Source organism: Plasmopara halstedii (genome assembly GCF_900000015.1).
Source record: "Plasmopara halstedii genome assembly, contig: Scaffold_3073, whole genome shotgun sequence".
NCBI lineage: Eukaryota > Oomycota > Peronosporomycetes > Peronosporales > Peronosporaceae > Plasmopara > Plasmopara halstedii.
The window spans coordinates 1-23,290 of NW_020189977.1; the positions used below are offsets into that span (position 1 = coordinate 1).

At 42.1% G+C, this 23,290-nt stretch overlaps 11 protein-coding genes across 11 annotated transcripts; 6 read left to right on the top strand and 5 right to left on the bottom strand.

Moving 5' to 3' along the window:
• Positions 1-929: 929 nt before the first annotated feature.
• Positions 930-1,540, top strand: PHALS_07163 (uncharacterized protein; the record flags this gene model as incomplete). Its single annotated transcript, XM_024720584.1, has 2 exons — positions 930-954; positions 1,026-1,540. The coding sequence occupies 2 exons, from the start codon at positions 930-932 to the stop codon at positions 1,538-1,540; spliced, it is 540 nt and encodes a 179-aa protein (XP_024585768.1).
• A 307-nt stretch (positions 1,541-1,847) lies between these two features.
• Positions 1,848-5,654, bottom strand: PHALS_07164 (n-acetylglucosamine-1-phosphotransferase subunits alpha; the record flags this gene model as incomplete). Its single annotated transcript, XM_024720585.1, has 1 exon — positions 1,848-5,654. The coding sequence occupies one exon, from the start codon at positions 5,652-5,654 to the stop codon at positions 1,848-1,850; it is 3,807 nt and encodes a 1,268-aa protein (XP_024585769.1).
• Positions 5,655-5,764: 110 nt separating this feature from the next.
• PHALS_07165 (cytochrome c oxidase assembly protein cox16) lies at positions 5,765-6,169 on the bottom strand (the record flags this gene model as incomplete). The annotated part of the gene is made up of 3 exons (XM_024720586.1): positions 5,765-5,833; positions 5,898-5,981; positions 6,038-6,169. 3 exons carry the CDS (start codon positions 6,167-6,169, stop codon positions 5,765-5,767), a joined length of 285 nt encoding a protein of 94 aa, XP_024585770.1.
• Positions 6,170-6,540: 371 nt separating this feature from the next.
• On the bottom strand, positions 6,541-11,287 carry PHALS_07166 (uncharacterized protein; the record flags this gene model as incomplete). Its single annotated transcript, XM_024720587.1, has 3 exons — positions 6,541-6,588; positions 6,662-9,828; positions 9,886-11,287. The coding sequence occupies 3 exons, from the start codon at positions 11,285-11,287 to the stop codon at positions 6,541-6,543; spliced, it is 4,617 nt and encodes a 1,538-aa protein (XP_024585771.1).
• A 359-nt stretch (positions 11,288-11,646) lies between these two features.
• On the top strand, positions 11,647-11,973 carry PHALS_07167 (uncharacterized protein; the record flags this gene model as incomplete). Its single annotated transcript, XM_024720588.1, has 1 exon — positions 11,647-11,973. The coding sequence occupies one exon, from the start codon at positions 11,647-11,649 to the stop codon at positions 11,971-11,973; it is 327 nt and encodes a 108-aa protein (XP_024585772.1).
• Positions 11,974-15,320: 3,347 nt separating this feature from the next.
• PHALS_07168 (uncharacterized protein) lies at positions 15,321-15,879 on the top strand (the record flags this gene model as incomplete). The annotated part of the gene is made up of 2 exons (XM_024720589.1): positions 15,321-15,398; positions 15,667-15,879. The coding sequence occupies 2 exons, from the start codon at positions 15,321-15,323 to the stop codon at positions 15,877-15,879; spliced, it is 291 nt and encodes a 96-aa protein (XP_024585773.1).
• Positions 15,880-16,474: 595 nt separating this feature from the next.
• On the bottom strand, positions 16,475-16,685 carry PHALS_07169 (uncharacterized protein; the record flags this gene model as incomplete). Its single annotated transcript, XM_024720591.1, has 2 exons — positions 16,475-16,613; positions 16,657-16,685. 2 exons carry the CDS (start codon positions 16,683-16,685, stop codon positions 16,475-16,477), a joined length of 168 nt encoding a protein of 55 aa, XP_024585774.1.
• A 1,865-nt stretch (positions 16,686-18,550) lies between these two features.
• On the top strand, positions 18,551-18,925 carry PHALS_07170 (RxLR-like protein; the record flags this gene model as incomplete). Its single annotated transcript, XM_024720592.1, has 1 exon — positions 18,551-18,925. The coding sequence occupies one exon, from the start codon at positions 18,551-18,553 to the stop codon at positions 18,923-18,925; it is 375 nt and encodes a 124-aa protein (XP_024585775.1).
• A 1,225-nt stretch (positions 18,926-20,150) lies between these two features.
• PHALS_07171 (uncharacterized protein) lies at positions 20,151-20,555 on the top strand (the record flags this gene model as incomplete). Its single annotated transcript, XM_024720593.1, has 1 exon — positions 20,151-20,555. One exon carries the CDS (start codon positions 20,151-20,153, stop codon positions 20,553-20,555), a length of 405 nt encoding a protein of 134 aa, XP_024585776.1.
• A 281-nt stretch (positions 20,556-20,836) lies between these two features.
• On the bottom strand, positions 20,837-21,709 carry PHALS_07172 (Mannose-binding lectin; the record flags this gene model as incomplete). Its single annotated transcript, XM_024720594.1, has 1 exon — positions 20,837-21,709. One exon carries the CDS (start codon positions 21,707-21,709, stop codon positions 20,837-20,839), a length of 873 nt encoding a protein of 290 aa, XP_024585777.1.
• A 145-nt stretch (positions 21,710-21,854) lies between these two features.
• On the top strand, positions 21,855-22,505 carry PHALS_07173 (uncharacterized protein; the record flags this gene model as incomplete). The annotated part of the gene is made up of 6 exons (XM_024720595.1): positions 21,855-21,862; positions 21,929-21,965; positions 22,048-22,069; positions 22,160-22,303; positions 22,360-22,423; positions 22,502-22,505. 6 exons carry the CDS (start codon positions 21,855-21,857, stop codon positions 22,503-22,505), a joined length of 279 nt encoding a protein of 92 aa, XP_024585778.1.
• Positions 22,506-23,290: the final 785 nt, after the last annotated feature.

Consider the following 23,290-nt stretch of genomic DNA (forward strand, 5'->3'; position numbering starts at 1 on the left):
GCGCCCACGATGACGTCATAGGAAAGGCTTAGAGGTAGCTCGGAATAGCGAACTAAGGCCCTTAAATACATTCACTTCCAAACTTGCCTTCTACTGCTCACTTCACCTTTTCAACAAAGTCGTATTTGTACGTTGCAAGTTTCAGATAATCGCCCAATTGATGACGACTTCCCTCGATTATCTTCACATTTCTCATGCAAACCATCAGGCAAAACGTTTGATTCGTTGTTTGATAAAATCCGAGATCCGCTCACGAGTAATTTGCATCAAATCACACCAGAGTTATCGGAATTGTTCAAGGCTTACAAAAATGGCTCTTCATTGCGTGAGGCATTTGATCAATGAGATGAAGAGGATTCTTTCAGACATCCGTGCACTCAACCCACTCCCGCCGTTAAATCCGATTTATCTGCCATAGGATAAAAAGCAAAGTAATAATCAAAACACAATTACCAAAATATTCTTTTCATCTTTTATTTGAAATCTCCAAAATTCAAGAGCTCTGCAGTCAAGTTCTGCGGATTTGTAGACAAAGCTTAGAATTTGATATGATAAATAGCCACATCTTATTCTGGTAAGCGACTCATAAGGTCAGAAATCGTAAATTTGGATTCTACGTACCCACGCATGTATCGGCGGGGAAACTAAATTACAATATAATTCCGCGAAATACGACTACATACAATCGAGAAGCTTTATCTTTTTGTGTAGATCTTTCCGAGCTTTTTTGTTAATTTGATTTTTTCATATCCTGATTTTATGTATTTCTTTTTCTTCTTAATCTGATTTTGCTAATATAAAATGTGCCTTTACCATATTAATCACGCAATCAATCCAATATACGTACACCCAATTTTCTGGCTCCAATGAGTCGTGTATACAAATTTGCAGTCCCAAAGTAAAACCTCCCCACCTAACGTTCTACCCTAATGGCATCGATCGCCGCTTCCCCAGGTATTAAGTTAGCGTCATTCTTGTTGAATACATCGTAAATCTACGTGTCTAACTCTCTTATAACCTGATAGTGTACCCTGAAAGTCTTAAGAAGCGCTCACGTCATGTTGAGTCGTTTGATCTCTCGAGAAAACGCCAACGTCGAGGGGTAAACGACGGTAATAGTCAAGATGAAGACGCTGATGTAGCCAAGTACAGTCAACGTCACGTTGAATACTTTGAGCAGATGAAACTTGCTGAAATGAATCGAATAAAAACAGAGTACGACCAATTTCTCATGAAAAAAGACGTGGAAATTCAGCGACTTGGACAGGAGTTACACTATACTCAAGAGCGTATTGCTTTACAAGACAATGACATGGCAAGACTTCAGAGTGAAAATCGTTTACTTAAGCGTGCTGTAGCTATTCAGAATCAGCAAAAAGAGGAAGTACAGAATGAAAATCAGGCTTTGAAACAATTGGCAACACAAGCCGCCGAGCATATAAAGCGTCTTGAACAGGCCAATTACACGCTTCGAGTTCATTTACAAACAAGTACTAGTACTACTATTGGTCATCACCAACAACCGCCTGATGTGTACTAGAGCATTTGAGCTATTCGACGCTTGGCCAAGTCTTTTATCGTTGGGCCTCTTTCTACGTACAATTCATTATTCTATGAGCTGAAGTCATAACGATGAGAAGAAAAGAAAAAAGCAGAGGACAAACGCGATTCCCATTTTCGTTCTCAAACATAAGGTAATGAGTGAAAAGTGGACGCTACATCCAAGACTTTCAGCTGTATTCTGCTTGTCAAACTTACATGCGCGAGAACGTTTTTAAGTTCTATGAATTTGCAAATCGTAATATATAATTCCTTCACCAGTGCGAAAAGGTGTATTCGTCAGGACTTCATTTCTTTTCGATTGCCTTTTTTGACTTGTTAATGTTCGACTTTGGTGATAAGTTCCAGCTTTTCCCACGTATTTTCACTTCATCTTCTTGTTGTTTTTGCAGTTCATGAGTTAATTGTGATGCTGAGATCGCTCTTGCTCGTGCAATTGTTTGAAAACCAAATAATGTGAAAAGAGTCGTGCGAAAGACGAAAGCAAGTACCATGACAATCACAATAGCAACAACTACAGCAGTTTGACGACGTTCGTGTGCAGCAGTGTATTCATCAATGTGCGTGTAGCGATTTTTAAGATGATATGGCAGCTCGAATTGCGAGCGTTTGGGCCAAATGGACAGAAATAGCTCGTGGAGAATCTGACTTACAGCCATCGATGGTGATTTCATATCGTCATTGATACACACAAACTTCGTCCGACGCGCTCGCGTCCCCATCATTTGTTTCCACGCAAACTTGTAATTATCGCTTAACATATGAAACGTGACTTCCGTCTCTGGCATTAATTCAACTTGATTCTCGTAGCGAACATTTTGGATCAAAGCATCCCGCACGGATGGACAGCGTTCAAGTTGCTCCAATGTAATGTACGGTGTCAATGTCTCTTGAAGTCTTATAGTACCTTCACCTGTTGGAAACTCCCGCACTTTTTCACGCTTTGCAGGCTGAATGCAGTTGCGTACGGTGGTGACAAAATCTTCTGGTGGAGCGTCTCCATGAGCTAAGCTAGCAGCCGTCAAAACTTCATCCTCATCTAAGACACCGTTACGATTTGCATCGAGGTATTCCCGCCAAATATCTTGCAGTGTGTGAGGGTGAATCTTGGCGCGATTAATCAAATAATGAAAGTAAGAGAAACTAAATTGCATGTCCTGAGGGTGGCGAAAACGATGTGTCGAGGTGTTTTCAATCTCTTTTGTCCAAAAGTCTTTAATCTCGCGAATAATCGACTTTTGGAGCAAAAACGGCATGTGCGACGGCACGCGACGGCGTTCAGAAGTCTTTGGTTTTCCAAAAACACGATTGTACAGCTTGTTGACATACCGTAGCGAATCACCAAACGTGTCTTTTGACAAGTGAGCCTGAACATCCTTTGTCGTCACTTCTTGCGTCTCTCTTCTTGATTTTGTCGATGATAAAGGACCACATACGTCTGCATACTGCACGTCTTCGATGTTTTCATTAGTCGATACAACATTTCCAAACCCAATTGCTAGTTGGATGGTTCCAACAAAGCGACTTAAGCGTTCTAGTAAGCTACTGTTTGCTTGAGCTTCTCGCATTTCTTTCTCACGCTCTTCGCGAAGTGCTAATCGCCGTTGTTGTGCTTCACACGCAAGACGGCGACCTTCCTCTTCGTTCTCTTGACGTGGATCCACCTTCATTTTGTCTTGATCGTAATCACGCAAGACCGTAGCTTCGTTTGGATAGCAGAGTTGAGGTTGAATGCCAATATACCTTTCGGTCGTGTCAATACACTGATCATCAAACTCAAGCAAAGCCAGATTATCTTCCGGTGAGAAAAGAATTTTTCGCTTTCGTAAATGCTTACGATCCCACAGCGTTGGTTTATGTACCACGTCCACTTTTGTCAAGTGATATTGACCCATGGCGAGAGCAAAGCAATATCGATAGCGCCATGGATCTGCACGGTCCGTGTCATAGAAGCAGAGTTTGCCATCGGTAATTTGTGGACTCATCTTTCTCTCATTTAGCATCTTGAAATTTTCTTTCTTTTCAGTATCAACAACATTACTATCACTCGCACTTAAATCACTTGCTGTGGGTGTGTTAAAGATGTCCCATTCCTCATTTTCGAAAGCCGACCTTGCAATGATATCGTCTTTCGTCGGTATTTGCACTGTAATATAGATGCCACGGTTATTCTCTGCAAGGCGGCATAAGTGATCCTCAGCATCCTGATCCACTTCTTCTCTTATAAAACTCTCGTCTCCACCAGCAAGTTTAATAGTTTCATCGATTTGATCATTCAAATTACGCTTATCATCCACGACAGTCTCTTCAACTTCACTTTTGGCAGCACTCAATGACGTCAATGTTTTGTTTGGAACAATTAATTGACATATATCGTCATCGCTCCAGTCCAAATCGTTTTCGTCGTTATGCAGACGCAAGTCTAAATTCCAACCAAGATTTAGAAACTCACCATCTATCAACTTCTTTCCAGTAAGATTAAATGGTAAAAAGACCTCAACAAGAACTTTCTCATGGGCTAATTGATTAGCTACGTACACCATCTGTTCTTCCACCAAAGATTCAACATTCTCTTCGGTTAGAATCAACTTTAAATCTTCGTCACGCGATGAAATGATATTCCGGAAAGTAGCTTGTCGAAATCCAAAAGGCAATCGAATGTGGTAAGGCCGAACACTCGTATTCTCAAATGTGAACATTCCACTTGATACTTCTCGAATCTCTTGAAAATTTGCAGCGTCCATCTGCTTGTTTCCCCTTACAATCGAAAAGTCCAATTGAATAGAATCGCCCTTTGCATTCTCTCCGATGATTGTCATCTGGACACTACTAGTCATGGGTTTGGCATTCCGATCGCGACCAAATACTAAAATCAAGACTAAATCTGTCTCGTATATCGAAGCAAAGCGAATAAGTTCGCCATTATCATGCACAGCACTAAAAATACTTCCATTGACACCAAAAGCATCAGTCAGATTCAAATACGTCGCATTTACGTCCAATGGCACATGTACTAATGTATGGTTTTCCTTAACTTCTGCAGACCATAATTCCTTAATCAAAGGCGATAACTTTGTCGCTTCTTCGTCATCTAAAACATGTGGGTAGTGACTTTCCAGTGATTCCACCACTCGACAATCTCCTCCATCAAACGCACATGAGCTTATATTGCACGATCGCTCACATAATCCATTTCCAAGCCAAAAGTATTGACACATTCCTTCACACAAATGATTGCTAATTTTCATTGGATTCGGTGTATGATCCAGAATGCTTGCTACCTTTTCGGGATCACAATGTAATGAGTCATCGATTAAATTCACATCACATCCACAGTCTCCCATGTCATAGTCACAAGCTGTAACATTACACTCTCGATCACATCGACCATTTCCTAAATTCGCTTCCCAGCATCTATCAGCACATTGTGGAATTTCCCACGCAAAGTAGATCTTTTGTACACCTGCTTGACTCACAAAGTCTTCTGGTCGTACAGGTGATCCAAGAAAGACATCATCATTAAAATAAAGAAACATGTCACTAAGTCCATCGATATTGTCAAGATTCCATTCAATAGCTGGAGATGAAAAGACGGGCAAGTGACTGGAGTTTGTAAAGATGTCACGATGCTTGATAATGCTAAGATTTGGTGAATCAATATCAAGCCACGATGGAATTTGACCATCAGTTACAATATAAACATGACGTACCCACGGTGCGTACTTTTCAAGAGATCGAAGGGAATACCGAAGCTCTTCATTGTCTCGAAATCGATTGTCAGAATTTGAGTCGTCTTTGCCTAAAACGTCAGTATCCTGACCCCAAACGGGTAGTGGTTGACCAGTTAAGGATGCAATCCAATGTTTGTGCCAGAATTCCTTCTCTCTCTTCCATCGTGGATCGGTACCGTTCACCCACGTGTACACGACATCGATTGGGCCGTAGGAAAGATAATCGTTGGACTTGACATTGCCAATATTGTTACGGTCTATACGTTTCCATTCAAGAAATATGAAGCTCGTAGACGTGAGCAATACACCGAGGAAGAAAAACAGCAGCATGAAGACGCTAGAACGGGATCGCGACGAGCTCATGCCGCTACTTTTCGGTAAGCTACTTGGAGTATACCGGTATGTAGTGTCTTTTTTAGAAGAGCAATCTCAAATATGCGGTTGTTAAGAGTTTAAAATGGGTAACATTTCTATTACGGGTCTTTTGGTTTTGGGACGGGTTTGAGCTCAAAATCGTCCAATGCTAATTTTTGCGTCATTTTCTAATTACATCAAGTCAGCTTTGTCAGTATGTCTCTTCTTTTTGGAGTTAGAATGTGCCCAAACCTTGTGCTCTTCCTCCAAATTAAAAGTGTGTTCAGACTGACTTTTAACCATGTGATCTCTTGCCTCATATTTACCACCGACAAACTACAAACATTATATTTTACCAAGGATTGAAAAAAGTAATCGTTAGAGATTCAAACCTGCGTCAATGCCACATATCCTCCGACAATAAAAAGCACAAGCGGAAGGCCTGCTGTCGCAAAATGATTTTTTCTCTTCAGCTGTTTCCTTGGACGCAGCTCAGTCGCTGAAGCGAAGAAGCGGCGGGACATTTTACAAAGAAGCATTTTTGTCACAACAGCAAACAAATTATTGTACCCAAATGCAGACAGAAAAACTCATATTATAGATACTCTGATTGGATAATACTTCTGCTTCCATATAAAAGAATTGTGATGCCACGAGTGACAGCCAAGCAGTATGTTCTTCTCTTCAGCGCATCGCTAGGTTCCCTTTTCGCAGGTTCTAGTGCTATGCATGCTGTGCTTCAGCCTGATTTAGTGCGTTGTGACGAACAATCATGAAATTGACCATTTTTTCCCTAATTTACGATTTTATTGCATCAGACCATTCCAGACCTTACGGACACGACCAAACCTCCCAAGAAGAATCAGTTGCTTTGAAAAATTGACAACTTTTTCCATTATTTGAGCTGCTGTTGTCTGCGCTGCTTGTGTTGAAAACGTCGCTCCTGCACAATAATCAAGAAACAATATATTGAATCAAGTTCGGCCAATAATCAACGTTTTTCAGCTCGAACATACCTTTTCCTGTTCACGCAGCTCGTCCAGACGCTCACGTCGTCTACGCATAACTTCCTCCTGTCGTTTTCGCTCAACAACCTCTGGTAATTGATGGTACAGTCGTCGGCTTCGGTCTTTCATCTCACGACTTGAAATCTTGGCCCGCGTGCCGCTTGTCAAACGAGTGAGTAATTCCCTTTTCTCTACCGGAAGTTCATCACTTGTATCATGATTTGCAACGACCGGTTGCTTCGACGTCTGTACTTGATCCTGTAGCTTCTTTGTATGGCCTTTCATTTCATCACGATGTCGTTTGACCTGATGACTGAATCTTGGATGGCGTCTTTTAAAAGCTTCAGCTAACGACAGTTCCTTCCCATTCTCGTCCTTTGTTTCGACATTCGAATTATTTGTAGGGACTACAAATCTTTCCGCTTTCTTCACATGCCGAGATGATCGAGAAGTTATAGAGAAATTATTACGTTCGGCACTGAATTTGGCTGATGTATTGCTTTCATTGCTTGAATCATCGAGTTTTCGCTCATCATCACTTATGTACGACTGGGAGTCGATGTGAAAGTTTTGGAAAGGAGTTGGTGGCTGTGTCATATCGTTACATGGACGCGATGGTGGCAGTAGTTGGTGCGTATCAGCAGACCACACGTTCGATTGTTGGACAAGAGACACTTGAGATTTACTGGAATGTTGCATTGAAAGAGGTCGCTGACTCATGTCGACCGGTCCAACAGGAGGCGGCGGAAGTTGTAAGACTGTATTTCTCGATGAGATATGTGTCGACAACATGACTTGGTTCTTATGATGGTCAAATGAGCTCAAGCTGCTCTCATCCGACATTTTCTCTTCGTCGTTACTAGAACTTCTTGCATCATGAATTGGAGACGATGAAGAGACACATTGAGAATCGCTTGGACTCGCTTTCGATGATAAGAACATTTTTTCACTAGTAGAGTGCAATACCCTGTCAGAAGATTCGCTTGCGTTCGAGCTAGAAGACACGGAAGATTCTGACCAAAGCATCGGTGGGGGAGGTTTTGTCATAGATTTTGTTCCGTATATCATTGCGGGTACACGTAGATGCAAAGGTAGCACCTTATCTACTAAAGACGTCATGTTGGTGACGTTGGTGAGTGGAGAGCCCATTGACGCGCTAGAATCTGATGCAAAACTTTGCGCAAAACCATTGTCGACTTTAGCATTTGAGTCGTTCGCCGACATGCGATCGCTGTATTGATTATCTTGACGTTCAGAAACATCTTGCTTTGCACCTTTCTGGCGACTTCGTGAGATTCCAGCAGCAAGATGTAGTTGGACAGAAAACCCAAGACTGGAGACACCAGAAGCACTTGATTGTTCGCCATCGCCATCATCCTGACATTTGATTGTTCGACCGTGGCCGTTCAGTTTGGCTGTTGATTGTCGTCGGGATTGTGCATTATTATATACGGGACCAACACTACTTACGTCACTATCAGAGTCAGAAGACCTGGAAAGGTTTTGTCCCTTAAAAGACGACAGCCGCTTTTCTAAATGTTCTGCATCATCATTCTTTAGCACACGCCGAACTGTCGCAGATGCAGCCAAACGGTCCGTCGTAGGCTCATTCTGATTCACATATTGTCTGCTCCGTTCCAACGTTTGCTGCGCCTTCGTCTGGATATTGCTCATATTTTGTGGGACCAACTGGTCGTCATAAGCTTCCGCTGTTTGGTTAGCGTGAAGAGTTCGCGAGGGCGTGCGTGTCGGGAATATCGGCACCAACTCATTGACAAAGCTATCATCACCACTTTCAGAGTGCACTCGATGAAAGCTGTCATCGAATGAGCTTTGAGAGTCTGAAGGAGGCAATGAGTACTGCGCGATAGAAACGGCTGATGTGCTGGATCGTCGTGCGTAATGTTTGATTTGCTGGCGATATGGATCGGAACTATAATTTACAGTGGAGTGCACGTGATTACTACCGAAAGATGAACTCAAGTCTTCGTTGTCGACAATTTCTCTTTCTTCGTCGGTTTGACTATTTGACGAAGAGCAAGACATGATGTGCTGATTTATATACCGCTGTCTAAGCGATTTTGACTTATCATTCACAACTTGATCAAGACGCGAAAGAGATTTCTGACTTAAGTTGAAAGACATATCTGATGCCGAATCTTCATCTTCATTCATGGCCATTTCGGGAGAGTTGTGGCCGTCAATAATCTGAGCGTTGTCGCTTTTCTCTTCAGCACCAGATGTTACCGCTTGCTCATGTCTTGATTTCGTGTCATCGGTTGACTGCGGAATGTCAGAATTATTATGCTCAGCAAAATTCCGGGATTTGTTTCCAGCGTAAGAATTTCGCGAAATTGAAGATAACTTGTCGTTATTTATGTGTGTGGAGATAATTGTGGGCTTCTCTTTGCTCTGTATTGAGTTTATTGACGCGCTGTGAAGCTTTTCGTGCTTTTTGTACACACTTTCGGCGGACTCGCTTAACTCTTCGTGCTTGTCTGATCTGTAAGATGATGAATACTTTAAATCAATGTCATTGGCATATTTCGCTTGAATGGCATTATTTGATGAATCAACATCTTGGTCACCATGCACGGACTCTTCGCCTTTACAGATCCGTACAGCATCAAGAAACGAGTTTTCACGTTCTTCTTTAGCGCAGTGTTGAGAATTGTGATAGTTATCATCGCTATTCTGCACTGAGGCGGCTTTGTTTACTGAAGATGTACTGTGATTTGCAGCATCAATGGAAGATTTTGATAACAGCGATTTATTACTGTCTTTGGACGAGATTAGCACAGCCTTGACACTTCCCTCTCTGTCACCGTCACTTGCACTGGAGAGCCGATCCGACATTTGATCACTTTGACAAATTTCGGCAGCAACCTTTTCAAATAAATTTACAAACTGGTCGAGCTTGGCATTTGAAATAACAGGTATTCTCTCGGTTCGGTGTATTCGTGGCTTTGACGACCGTAGATGAAGACCATCTTGCAAGTATTGACCTTCTTGTTCGACTAAGCTTTTTTCTGATTCCACATCTCTGACCACAAAATCAACCTGATCAACTTCAGTATCCAAACTACCCACAGCTGTGTTGGCTTTCATATTATCGACAACCTTTTTCACCTGCTTCCTGGCTTGCGATTTGTTGCTTACATTTTCATCATCATCATCTGCACCAAGTATGCCATTTGAATCGTAAAATTCACTTTGAGATTTAACAGACGTACTCAAATAATCACCTAAGCCAACTCTTTCACGAGTATCGTTTGCTGACTTGAGATCGTTTAACTGCTCGTGCTTCAGATTTTCGGTTGACTTTGCTGGCGAAGAAGACTCGATACTAACATCAAATTGCCCATCTGAAGCATGCAAATCATCTTTTGCAGCATCAACTTGATCACGTACGCTGTCAACATCACTAACTATTGGAACTTTTAGCGTGATATTGGCATCGATGCCTACCGCTGCCACTTTATCTCCATTTAACCCCTTACGACTCCCACATACAAGCTGGTCATCATCCGTTTCAATAGAAAATTCAGACAACTCAATCGAGTCGCCATTTAACTCAAACAGCTGTGCGAATTTTTGCTCAGTCATATTTTCTGGATTGTCACGCTCTCCAAGTTCTCGCACATGAAAATTATCGACATTTTCGCCTAATGTTCGTCCACGTGCCCGTCGTTCCATTTGATCCACCATCGCAAGCCATTCCACCGCCTGTTTTCCTTGTTGTTTAGAAACGATTTTCTCTGACGCCTGTTTTCCTCTTTCCACCGCTTTATCCAGCTGATTTTTTTTAATCAATCGATCTTGTTCCCTTTTTAGATCCAAGGCATCAAGAAACTTTTTCGCCTCTTCCTTTTCACGAATTGCCGTGGGGTGAGATAGATTATGGCAAATTACTGCTGGTTCAGGTCTCTTGACATTTAACGTCGGTGCAAGACAATGAATCCTTGAATACTGATACGACAATACATCTTTCTCACGTAGTTTTGGCATAAGTATCACATCTTTTGATCTTTGCATCTTATTGAGCGTTTCAATCTGCTTGAGATCTTCAGCTCGTTGAGCTGCTACATGTCGATCTCGTTGTGCCCGTGCATTGGCTTGCTGTCTCTGTTTGCTACTCGCAAGCCTCCATCTCTCAACCTTCTGCTGTATCTGTTGCCGTCTTGCCATCTTCCCTTCTTCTTCATGACTCTGAGCTTCTTTAGCTTGCATAACTCGCCATTTTTCTGCAACTTGGCGGTTGTACGCCCACTTGTCCTCTTCATTTTGAGCCTGTTCCAGAAGTTCTACCAGCTTCAGTCGCGCATAGCGCTGCGCCGTTCCCACATTTTGCAACGAGTTCTTGTATTTTGTGTCAAGTTCTGTTAATAAAGCTTGCCGCTCTACGTTAAGCTGTTGTTGTGTCCGTTTGCGCTTGCTGCACTGCAACTTGTGCAAGTTTTCACGGTAGCGCTGCGTCACTTGCTGCGCTAAGCGTCGCTCCTGATCACGTATAGACAAGAGTCGATGTCGTCGACGCGCTATCTCATCTTGACGTGAATAGAGCTCGATTTCGCCCGAGCTAAGATGAAGGTGACCTAAAGAACTATGACGACTGCGACAACGAGGTGTAGCCATCCGCAAGGAGAAAATTTCTTATAATATTTTTTCAGATATCATTAATTTGGTAAGTAAAATATATTGCTGAAGAAGTATGAAAGAATACATTGAGGCAAATTTAATATTTTACAGGTCTGCTTTTTTTGATGAAGCAGCACAATCCTCTCAATAAGAATGGCATACCGCATGGTTTAATGCGGTAAACGAAAGAACTTTATTTGATAAAAATGTATAGAAGCCAGAAATGTGCGACAACTGTTTACTATCCAGACGGAAAAAGTAGAAGACTGTCGAGCACTTTTAGCCCTAGCCATTCGTCGATCTTCCAGGACAATCTCCTTATGCCTTCGCACGCAATTGTTCGAGCATTTACTACCATGGTGATTATGATGGCGACTTATACTGAAATCAGTGTCTCACTCTACATCCCGACGACATTCGCGTTTAAAGGTGCAGCAATGGAAGTAGATAATGAGCAAGTGACAAAGCGCTTGCTGTCAGAAAGAAATGATGACTATGATCAGGGAAGTGGTGACTCAAATATTGAAGACAAAGACGGAAATGAGGAGTTCAGACATCATGACGACGACAGTGCAAACTCCCTGCCCATGGAAACATCTTCGTCGACACTTCCAGCACCTTCTTCTGATGATGCAAACAATGAATCATTGCTAATCTCATTACTTAGGAGCTGGATTGCTTGAAAACATAGCGGAACCTCATTGCAAAGCCATTTATCATTACAATATTAATATTGATACTTCTTCTTTTGTTCGCATTTTGTGGTGAGTTGTATGTGCCCATGTTGCTAGCTCAAACGCAAATTTATCGTCTATACACCGACTTCAAACATCAAAGCGCACATCTTGGCGTCCTATTCCAAAGCGTTAGAAATTTTTATTGGATAAGTTTTGCCGACATCATTGATAGCACGTTGATACTGTGTACCGTCTTGTGGTCCGCGTCAATATCACTCGCATACTCGACGATGTATCTGAGATCAACATGACTGGTTCTCCTGCACGTTGGTAAAAATTGAAATATGTTCTGACAATTTAAACAATCGCAGGGTATGACACATTTAGGACAAAACTGTAACGGGGCATGTACTGTAGTAACTTTTGATACAATTGTAATAAATCAATTCTTTTGTACTTTGATGTAACTGTACATATGTACCAAAGAATCGGTATTTATTAGTGGTATATGTGGGCTGCTAGCCGCGCGTCATTTAATAAAGACAATCGTATTCGTGTGTAAAAAGTTAATCTATATTGCATGTCGCTCTCGAGAAAGCAGAGCAGGCGAATGACTAATACGCTTCAAGCTCTTGGCTTCGATCCTGAACGGAGCGTACGAATCCAACCTTTGTGCGTACGTTAACGCTGACGCTTTGATTTTAACTACCACTGTACAGATGCATGACATATTCGTTTCACTTTTAAGATCTTGTAGTCGATCTCACGATCGAGCGAGTGTGAGAAGATAATCGGCAACTCTCAAGGATCGTACACATCTTCGTAAGGGAAAGGCACGACGTAATCCTCACTAGGGAAGTGCGCCACTTGATTTTTTGTATTAGAACAAAAATTGCGTCCACAAAATGAACCATACAAAAAGAACAGTGTGACAGCACAGGTATAATATAACAAAACAGAATCGTGAAAAGAACAACGGCTTACAGCAATGCAGACGCACCCTGAACCTGACAAAAGCATACTTTAATACAAGTAGCACCCCGTAACGAATAGAGTTGTTCCTCTTCGCAGCCTTAAGCTAGTCATTATCAATAACTATCACGAGGTCATGCCCATTGGCATATGCTTGGAGTGAAGCACACTTTCGCAAAGACTGAAGCTTCCCAGACTACGTGGTATGGCTGATCTGAATTCGAAAAAAAAACGGAATCGAAGCTTGCATGAGACTTCTATCACAGCCTTACAAAACTACAGCTTTCATCGATTTATCAACATCCTTTTAGATTGATGAGAGGTCGCGCCTTGCCAGCATAGTCTGCACTACACTTGTGCAAGTATTTGGGTAGGCCAAACCACTTTCCCGAGTCCCTTCGAAAAAAAGATGTCAATCTACAATGACCTTAATATTTGCGGAGCTTACCGGAAGACCTTGCTTTCTGACAAAGCAATACAGATAGGTAGATTTGTCTGCGCCAAAAACACATAGACAAAGAACTCATTCCAACACAAATACTCGAGCAATGCTCGAAATTGTTTAATATGAATCTCGTATTCAGCTTTCCGAACTTTGCACAACTATGAACATATATATATTCAGTATTGATTTGTACATAGCCACGACGTGACCTGAACAGGTGAGGACCACGTCGCTGGTGCGTCGGAAAGTCTTTGTCGCAAACACCAGCTATTACAAGAGGGGCGAATGCGGAGCATTCACTGCAGTGGAAGGGATATCGCTGTCTCCCATCAGCATCTGATAATATCCATCAACCAAGTCGAGGGCACAGAGCAACGTGCAGCCAACCATGCCTTTCTGTAACATTTCCTTTCTAAGTATTGGTGCTTGCGTCGAAATTGTTGCGGATACCAGCTTGGCGTCGAGTCAAAAGATTTTGTGATATGTAAAGATCATATGTCGTTACACACAGCGACGTCGTCACCACATCTCCCACAAGGCTTGGTTTATTACAACACTGACCACCTTGTAGTGATACCTCACGACAAAAACCTTTAGCACAAAACACGGGACGAGGCATGATAGTACCAACTCGGCGAGCACTGTGTACTGGTACCCCAACATTCATAAGTGAGTCGCCGCACGTGAGTGCTCCGCAAATCTAGTCAACGAATTAGACACTTTAGTCACTCTGCCAGTTCCGGAAGTGTGCTGGCGGGTCATTAACATAAGATATATCTACGATTTTCAGAAGACTCGTCTGATAACCAGATTCTGATCTTTGTGAGTTGTCTGAGCGATATAGATTATATCTCGCTGCTGCTAGCGATAATGTGAAGAGTGAGGATATATGTAAGCTGTTCCATGATTCATTGTATAAAATAAAGATCCGCAGTTTACAGCAAAGTGTTAGCGAATATCGTTCAAGGTGCTCTGCACAAGATAGGTTATATCAACTGCGGATCACTCGCAAACAGATAGTCCTGTAAACTACCCGAATCGCTTTGTGAAAGATGTCTTGCAGCGTACTTGCGTGAAGAGGCGACAGAGCTGGTGAAGTTACAACCCACTTATTGCGTTTGCGTTAAGTAACAAAGTACATTCATCTATAGGCTTTGACCCATTTCACATGAATATTTTGGTGGACATCCGGGTGCTTTTGGCACCGCCACAAAGTGGTAAAGGCCATAGTGGGAAGGATCTGTCAACCAAAATTGACTCGCTGGTATCAGCTCACTAAAAATTCTGGTAAATTCACCGCGTCTATCTTAATGAGAGTGAGTGTCATGGGCAGTGAGCTGATGGCTGAGTAAACAGGCAATCAAAGGCAACCGCTGATGACAAAGGCAGGCGGAACACACACACGAATATACTGAAGTTAAATGGGTAAATTGAACACTGTAAAAACGTCTATACATACAGAGTTAGAAGTCTAAAAGACCAAGCTGCGAACGCGGCATCGGACCATTTACGATCGTAGCAAAGAGAATATTGAGTTATACTTTACATAACCCAAACAAAGTGCAATCAGATCCAGTGATCTACGTGAGGTTACATAAATCATGCCTTATCCACACCCTTAAAAGTTAGTCGGACGTGAAAAGCTCAATTTTCGACGAAACAGCTTCTCTTTCATCCCTGTCGTCTGCTCCAAAGCAGCGACGCGGATCTGAACCGCTGGCATGGGCCGTACGATGGTTCTGAAAGCTAGCTTTCGAATTTTCAATGCGCGCCATGATTCTCTCGACGAGCCACCGCAACCGAGAAAGCTTACGAGAGCCTGTTGCGAGAGGTTTGACCTCCTCTAGCACTGCTGAACGAATAGATTCTATGTTGACCACTTGATAAACCGGCAGTTAAACATAGGCACTTATCAGTACGTGGTGAGGCGAAAGCGATGGTCTCAGTCAATGAGATCGTGGATGTTAAAAACATTGGATTATCTTATGCATTGGAAGAATTCTTTATGGCGCACGTTGGCCTTTATCTTTGTTAAAGTTTTGCTGGTTCACGTGGCTGAGCGGCACCACGAGTACTAGGACAGTTTTTTATAAGACATGATAAAACGTATATACTCAGTATAATTAAAATGAAATTAATGCCACATACAAAGTGCCTTTAACGCAGCAAGGCGAAACAAATATTACTTTTTTGTTTCCCTTGCAGTCAATTTAAGATAGATAGATAATCGAATGAAAGATCGGTCCTTATTAGATTCCAGTCGATATTTTGACAGGTAATAGCAGACTGCAATATTTTTCAGAGTGACATACGTTACCCCCTCTCTCGAAATATTCTCGACAGTGGCACACCCCAACTCAATCCAACTCGACACTAAGCAAGAAGTTATACAAATAGATACAGGAATTGGGAGGCAGCTTACGAGCAGGGGCTCACTCGCTGCACATGACGAAGGAGAACCCGAAGCTTATATGGCATCGGTGCATTGGCGATGACCTCTCAACCGCAAGAGCAATATCTCCATTCTCACGGACGAGAAGCTCATTGCTCGAGTGGTGTCTTACATGCGGTACTTGATTCATGCGAGGACTAGCATGAACCGCCAGAAGACAATCCTCATGGATAAGAAAGCGGTGAAATTTGAGGACACGAGAGCGATGACCGTCGATCACATCGGTGCATGACATGTCATATTTGGACTACGAGAATTTTCTCGATGCGCATTATTGTCATTTTTGCCGCGACAGTAAGTGAGACTACGCTAGTTCCCGCCCTCATCCGGAAGGATAATTCGGCCGGATCGATCAGAAGGTCAATGTTGCTTAAGTCACAAACCAGCCGCGAGCATGGGTTGAAGGTGCGTTGTTGATCTCCTCTGTTCGCAATCAGTGAGGGTCGCTATCTTTTTGAGACTTAAAGATAGCCCACATCTTCAACGAGATCGAGGACAATTATCAGACGTGAAAAGTTGAGATCGATGTTGCTACTGGCAGACTTACACCCTAGTGATATTGCTATCTGCAGAGGGTTGAAGGACATTGGAAGTGCTGAGTTTAATGCGTGGAATGAGTGTCTTGTACTCAAATCTTGCTAATATTCGTCCTCCTGATGTGGAAGTTGTTCATGGATGGGTTCGTCGTGCGGAGAGCAAGTCGGAGATAGCCACCGCTTCTCCGACGATGACTCCGCCACGATGTCTCCGGAGAGAGTATTCTCGAAGTTTGTGAGACTAAAAAGATGAGAGTGAGACCGACCAATTCAGCATGGAGTACTTCGAATACTGCCTGGATGAGATCAGCATCTTTCGCACATAAATAAAACCCCGATGCTTTAGAAAAATAACACCCCGATGCTTTAAAACAGTCCTTATTCTTCAAAGGGATACCACTACTATTTACAAAGACCGGTTTCTATTCACTCATCTCCGTTATTAATAATCCTGCATTTACGAACTCTTGATACAGCAGGGCAAAATCGATAAGTAGATACGCTAGAGACTCTCGGCCACGCTCCTGGCTAAGAAAATTTCTGTGTGTATAATGATATTCGAAGCTTCATCTTTGCAAAATCTTCGGCAAATCCGGTATAGCGGAGTTGTGGGGTTAGGACTCGAAGAGTCGCTATGACCGATCGCATAGAGCCCCATTGAGCCATATGAAAGTATATAGGGAGAGAGTTATGGATGCAAATATGCGTGTAGGGGCAGTCGCTGTAAGGTGCAAGTAGGGGAAAATTACTCCAAGCGCAGTGGGTTATCTTTCAGCTTTCATGTTTTTGCGCAATGTATTAAAAGTGCAAAACAAAGTGAACAAAGTATGGTCGTACAATTTACACTGCTCAGAAGCCCCAAAGTACGGTAGGACGATGGAGCTGGAAAGTCCCAAAGACATGCGGCTTGTTAGCGTAAATATGATGCGTTAAACTTAATTATTGAACTTAGTAAACGTGATATTAATGGTTTGATAGAGTTTAGACGTAATTTCATACATTTATATGTCATTCTTGAAACAAAAAAGCAGACAAGGTATTTGCTACGAAATTCGATATAGGTAGGGTCTTAATTTCTTAAAAAAAATTGTGTGAGCAACTTGAAATTTGAAAATATGGAGAATGACAGATTGAGCCATACGAATCTAACACTACTTAAGTCGCCTGATGTGTAGTCGTCTGCTATCTTACTATCCTCCTTTTGATCATCTTTCCCATTGACTATGATAGCAATTGCTGAATGGTTTACGTCCTAATAATTCCTCTGTACTGCTACTTGAACGGAAGTGATAACTCAACAATCAATCTTTTCTCCATAAGCGCAGTGCAGTGAAGGCGAACGAGTCTAAAAAGCATGACCGTTTAAAAAAAAGTCATTGATAACTTCGAAACAAGAGCACTACCTTGCATCATGAAATTGCTTAAAATTTCCATATTGTTCAAATCTCTCGAATTATCTGCGGAAATGATGGGCAGATGATGACGACTTTTTCAGCTCTTTCTAGATATCGCAATCTCCTGCAGAATAGAAGGAAGCCCTCGTCGTTCTTCGCCCTTGCTTAAAAATTCTTGTCGTACACATATCCTCCACGTCACTTAAGCTAACGAATCTTGAATTTGTGCAGGTTTTGTAGTTAAGACAGAAGTTAAACAGTATGCGCACACTGCGAACAAACAGACTTGCTACTTCTTTTCGATGTACGCAACACATGACGCCCATCATATCTGTTACTGCGTATTTTATAGATATTCTATCTTTTACCAGCACTGACGAATATTCTAACCCATCTTCAGTGATCAGCACGAGACAGGTACACGTTGAGACATCTAGTCATTGCTCAAGAAATCAAAGGTTCTGTTTCTTACCTACACAAAGCAAGTTCGTCAGCTATTTAAGCTGGCATTAGCATAAAAAGATGGCATTCAAATCTCGCTGCAGAAGGTATTGGGTGCCCTAAGTATTTCAAATAGATGGTGAAAGTACAGAGACCTACAGACAACAGATCATATCATTGGATTGAGAAAAGGATAGGCTGCAGGATTGCAGAAAACAATGATTTGCGAATATTTAACTATTGTAAAGCCGGCTCCAGAATTTAAGCAAGGCCCTAGAGGTCTCACTTATCAACTTTCTCTTCTTATCTCACTACCATCTCCTCCGCCCTACCTTCTGCAACGATGCGCCTTCTCGTACTACTACCGGCTGTGATGGCATCAACACTTCTGGCGACTAGTAGTGCCGTTGTCAATCCTGACCCCATTCATCATGCCAACTCTTTACAAGTAGCTTCGAAAGTTAATATTGCTGCTTTAAAGAATGGTCCTCGTGCTCTGAGAACCGCTGGAACAGTCCCAAAGGAGAGGCGCTTAGGAGATACATACTATCCCAGCGCTTACTCCTATACTGGCGGGAATAATTATGGATTCAACAACTATTCTCCCAACAGCAACGGCTATCAGAACACTTACCCTACAAGATACGGCAACCAGAAGCGAGATGACAGTGATGATTCCAGCAGCGAAGATAGCAAAGACGATTCTAGCCACGATTAGCCGCATACCTCACCCGCAGTCGATCCTGATATTAATGACTGTATGAAGATGAAGGCTAGAATGACATTCGTGAGCTCATCTAAGTTATCGAAGTTCCTCTTGACCGAGGTACGTTTTTATAGTGTTGGGATACAGACCATGTTTGAAAATATACTTAATTTCAATTTTATAGAAGTGTTAAGTTATATCATGCGTAAGATATTACCGATAGCTAAAATTTGCAAATTATGATTTCTTGATTTACAAAAAGCCTATGTTAAGAGATATGAATCTATTTCCCCAGCTAGTATGATAGAAGTAATATATGACATTCTAGGAATTTTGACATATGCTAGTAGTAACAGGATATATACAATCTTGGGTAGTCATATCCACCATCTGTTGTTGTTTGCTGACAATTCCGCAAAATTGGAATTTTTGTATTTTGTATTTTGATTTTATGATTTTCGTTATGAACGTCTCGAAGAGCTACGTCAAAAGCGCCTAATTCCTTAATAGTATAGACAACCAAAATTCCCTCAAACTGCAGGAGGAATTAGCTCTGTACTTTAGCGATGGATCAAAGCACAAGAAGAAATTTCGTTGTCAGAATCACTTGTCATTTATAAGTATTATACACCAATTGCAAAATTAATCGAGTGTGTGCCCTTGCGGGGCTGGGTGGCAATAGCGAAGATACATTGCATCAAGAATCACCATAAAGTGTAGTGTATAGAAGAAGACTGACATCGTCGCTTATGACATGCTCATTTAGCCTGAACTTCCACACACAAATCCAAGCCAATAGGATTTAGTCTTTCTACGGCCTTGTTTCGTTGTATAGTAAGCGATGAAAACGTTCAAAGTTCTGTCACCTTCACCGCCTCTAGTCTTCGCGGCTACTTGTCGCTTCTCTGCATTTGTTAGAATTAATGGCTTGGTTTTTTACTTGAGATCGGTATCTGCACCTTTCTCAGTTTCAAACAAAACTTTATAAACGTTCAAAAAATTATTGATCAAAACTCGTGCTAGCAATAAAGTAAGGCGATCACTTCTACCGCATAGAAAGAAATCTTTTGCGTCTGCAGCCAAAGCTTTCTACACTCTGTATAAAAAAACACAGCACCGGTATCACGGCAGATCTCTTACAAGTTCTTAAAGAGTTGTATTGCGTATATTGCAATCAAGCTCTAATGCGTTTGACAGGATTATCTCTTTTGTTTGAAATGAGATATAGCCATAAATGATGAGAGTTGTGGACAACTTGTTGGAATGGCAACCCACGACTTCTGTGATTTGCTGGTTTCAAGCACATACTTGTTCCTCACAAAATGCAGTTCATGAAATGGTAGAGCTCTCGCTTCCGACACCAGTAAAAGCCAGCAGTAGCTCTCCGTTCGCCAGCAGCAGTCATCAGTCACGACTCTCAGTACAGCAAATTTATGAGTGGAGAGATACTTTCGCTGCCGCGTACGACTCGTCTCGCTTCGATCTGCAAGCACTACTTGATGGCGATAAACGCGATGCTAGAAATACTTACACTCTACCTCTGGCTATTGCTGCTCTCTTTTCGATGAAACGCGCAAAGGTGTTGTCAAAAAGGTACATTTTCCAGGAAGCGAGGTCGATCAAGGCCTTGATCGCAGGTTAAGAAGTTGTTGCGACTAATATCTCATGACATTGAAACGCAGTTAGATCTGATACAGGCGTCAGAGAGCATACAACGGGTAGCAGAGACCCCCACACCTTAGAATAGCTCTAGTCATACTTTGACTGTGAATCATCCAGCGCATAGCGAATCTTGCATGGTGCAGATCACCAGCCTACTAATTACAGGTTTTTTATTATCTTTCCAGAGCCTTCTGTTACTCAAGCTGCTTATATTCAGAAATAGTCATAGCAGTGCCACCGAAGATCGGCCATTAGCCATATTTACTCTTTGCTAACGTCATACCCATTCAAACTGGTATCCGTACTAGCGTAACGTGAACTCGCCATCAGATCAAATAAATCCGCCGCGCTGATTTCTGCCTTTTTTGATGACATTGAGCTATGAGCATCACTTGTTTTGGATGCCAACAATGAAGGCTCAGCTGTTGATCCAGATGACATTTCATCCAAATAGGATGACGTTTGATCCGATGCGTTATTGCTGGCCTCGTCATCTGTAAAATCGTCTACACCTTTGAATTCGCTTTCACTCGCACCATCACTTGTGTCCAGAGAATCAAATCGAAGCCCATGTAAATTCTTTACAATACCTTTCTTATTATCCAAAGACATCGAACCATTGGCATCACTTGAAGAAGATGCAAGCGATGAGACTTTGGTCGATAAATCAGCCAAAGATGAAGTGGTCAAGTCGTCATTCGATCCCGTCGATGCGTCTGTCACATATTTAAGCATTTTATCATCGGACATGGAGTCACTGATATCACTAGATGTCGAATCTACTGATGAAGAGGCATCAGACAAGCTATAGGTATCCGAGTCATCCTTCAAATCCAATTTTGTCGTATCTATTTTCTCCTCATCAGATGATGAAGAGCCATCACTAGACGTAGACGCACTACTAGGCAAATTTTTAATTGAAGAGTCTGGCACTGTTTGCCATATCACACCCAGCTGCTCGAGATAAATTCCACTACGACCAAGAAATCCTCCAATTTGATATCCTTTTGGAGCAGGAACTATGCTGTTGGTGTTTGTTCTTGTGCCTCCCACGACTGTGACGCCTTTGTTCGTACTAAATCCCAAAAAATAGATGCATGTGTGGCCGTTCCAACTCCCCTCATGTGTCTCCATTGTCGTAATGTATTCATCTGGCCTGAGAGGAAGCGTGATCGCATCACCACTTTCAACCCCGTGACTAAGTGTTTTCATCACAGGCGCTGATACTTTAAGCGTAACACCATGAATGCGCTGCGCTGCCCAGATTGTCACAGAAGCAATGATTTGGTCTGAAGTCATGTCTGCTTCGTCTGTAAAGTTTGTGCTTATAGGACCATCTATGCCTTCATTCAGCTCACTGGTAGCGTCATCAGAGAAAAGTGATCCAGAGGTTAGTATTTCATCACGAATCTTTGATGTTTGGGCAGGTTTCGAATCGAGATCGTCAGCAGACTTCTGACTCTCTGATGTAGCGGCACTTGTTGTACTGGACAGGTTATCCACGTTGCTCTTTTCACCTAAGAAACTAGAGTCACTGGAGCTAAGGTCTAACGATGAATCTGTGGCTGCTGATTGTAACGATAGTGAAGGCGAACTCGAGGTGTCGTCGTCTAACGCAGAAGCAGAAGTTGAGTCACTTTGCACATCAGAAACATCATCTTCCAGCCCCGATTTCGTCGCGTACTTTGAAAAGTGTCATTTTCAATTGGGTCAATCAGCTTGCTGGCTGTACCTTTGGAAGCGGACGGTGTATCAATTTGTTGTACTGGCTTATACACTTGTAGCAACCTTGTTTTCTTCACTGGATACTCCCATGCTTCAGTTGTGCCGATACAAGCAGCAACTACGGTCAGAAAACTTCGAATTTTCATAGTCTGCCGTGTTTTTTAAACAGTGTGCTTATGACTACTTATTGACTCTGATTAGTTGACAGCGATTATACAATGCAGCATCACACCAATATAGAGATGATAGAGTTGTTATGTCGGAACATTTATCGAAAATCTGGATAGTCTTACATGTGGTAAAGTATAAAATCTAAACCATTACCACGAAGAGTTGGATAATGCATCAATATAAATATCGCATCTCATTAGTAATTGTCATTACACACTTAAACTTGACTGCGTTTTACGTAGCTTAAGTCATATTATGGAGCGACACCTGCTAAGAGCTCTCAGAAAAGGGCAAAATCCAACGATCACCGATGCGAAAGTAGAAAGGCATACATTTTGAGTTCAAGCGTGGGAGAAGTTAATGTAATTGTGCGAACAGAGTAACAAAATTATATCTTCAGCAAAGGTGGACTATTTTTTATTCCCTTGATGTTCTAAAAGCGTTTTGACTTCTTCATTTTCATAAGTGCTGGACTTTGAGAAATTAGACGGCAAGACTACATCTATCACTGCCCACACTATGGCTACATGTCGTGGCCAGGCACATTGATACTTTGATACTTGCGGTATACCACGTGTGGGCATACTTTACAGTGTCTATAATTTTTATTCTATGTAGAGTACAGTCCGATTTAAGAAATATTATATGTACAAATAAAAGTGTTAGAAAACGATTTAGTTGATAGAGCATAAATTGCATGCTCGAGCTCCAAGTCACTGATATATCATCATTACGTTTCGTCAATTCATGCGTCGTGAACTGCTAGACGTTGCTGCTCTTTCCTGGTATGCTGGGCGATACTTCACTTTTCTTTCCTTT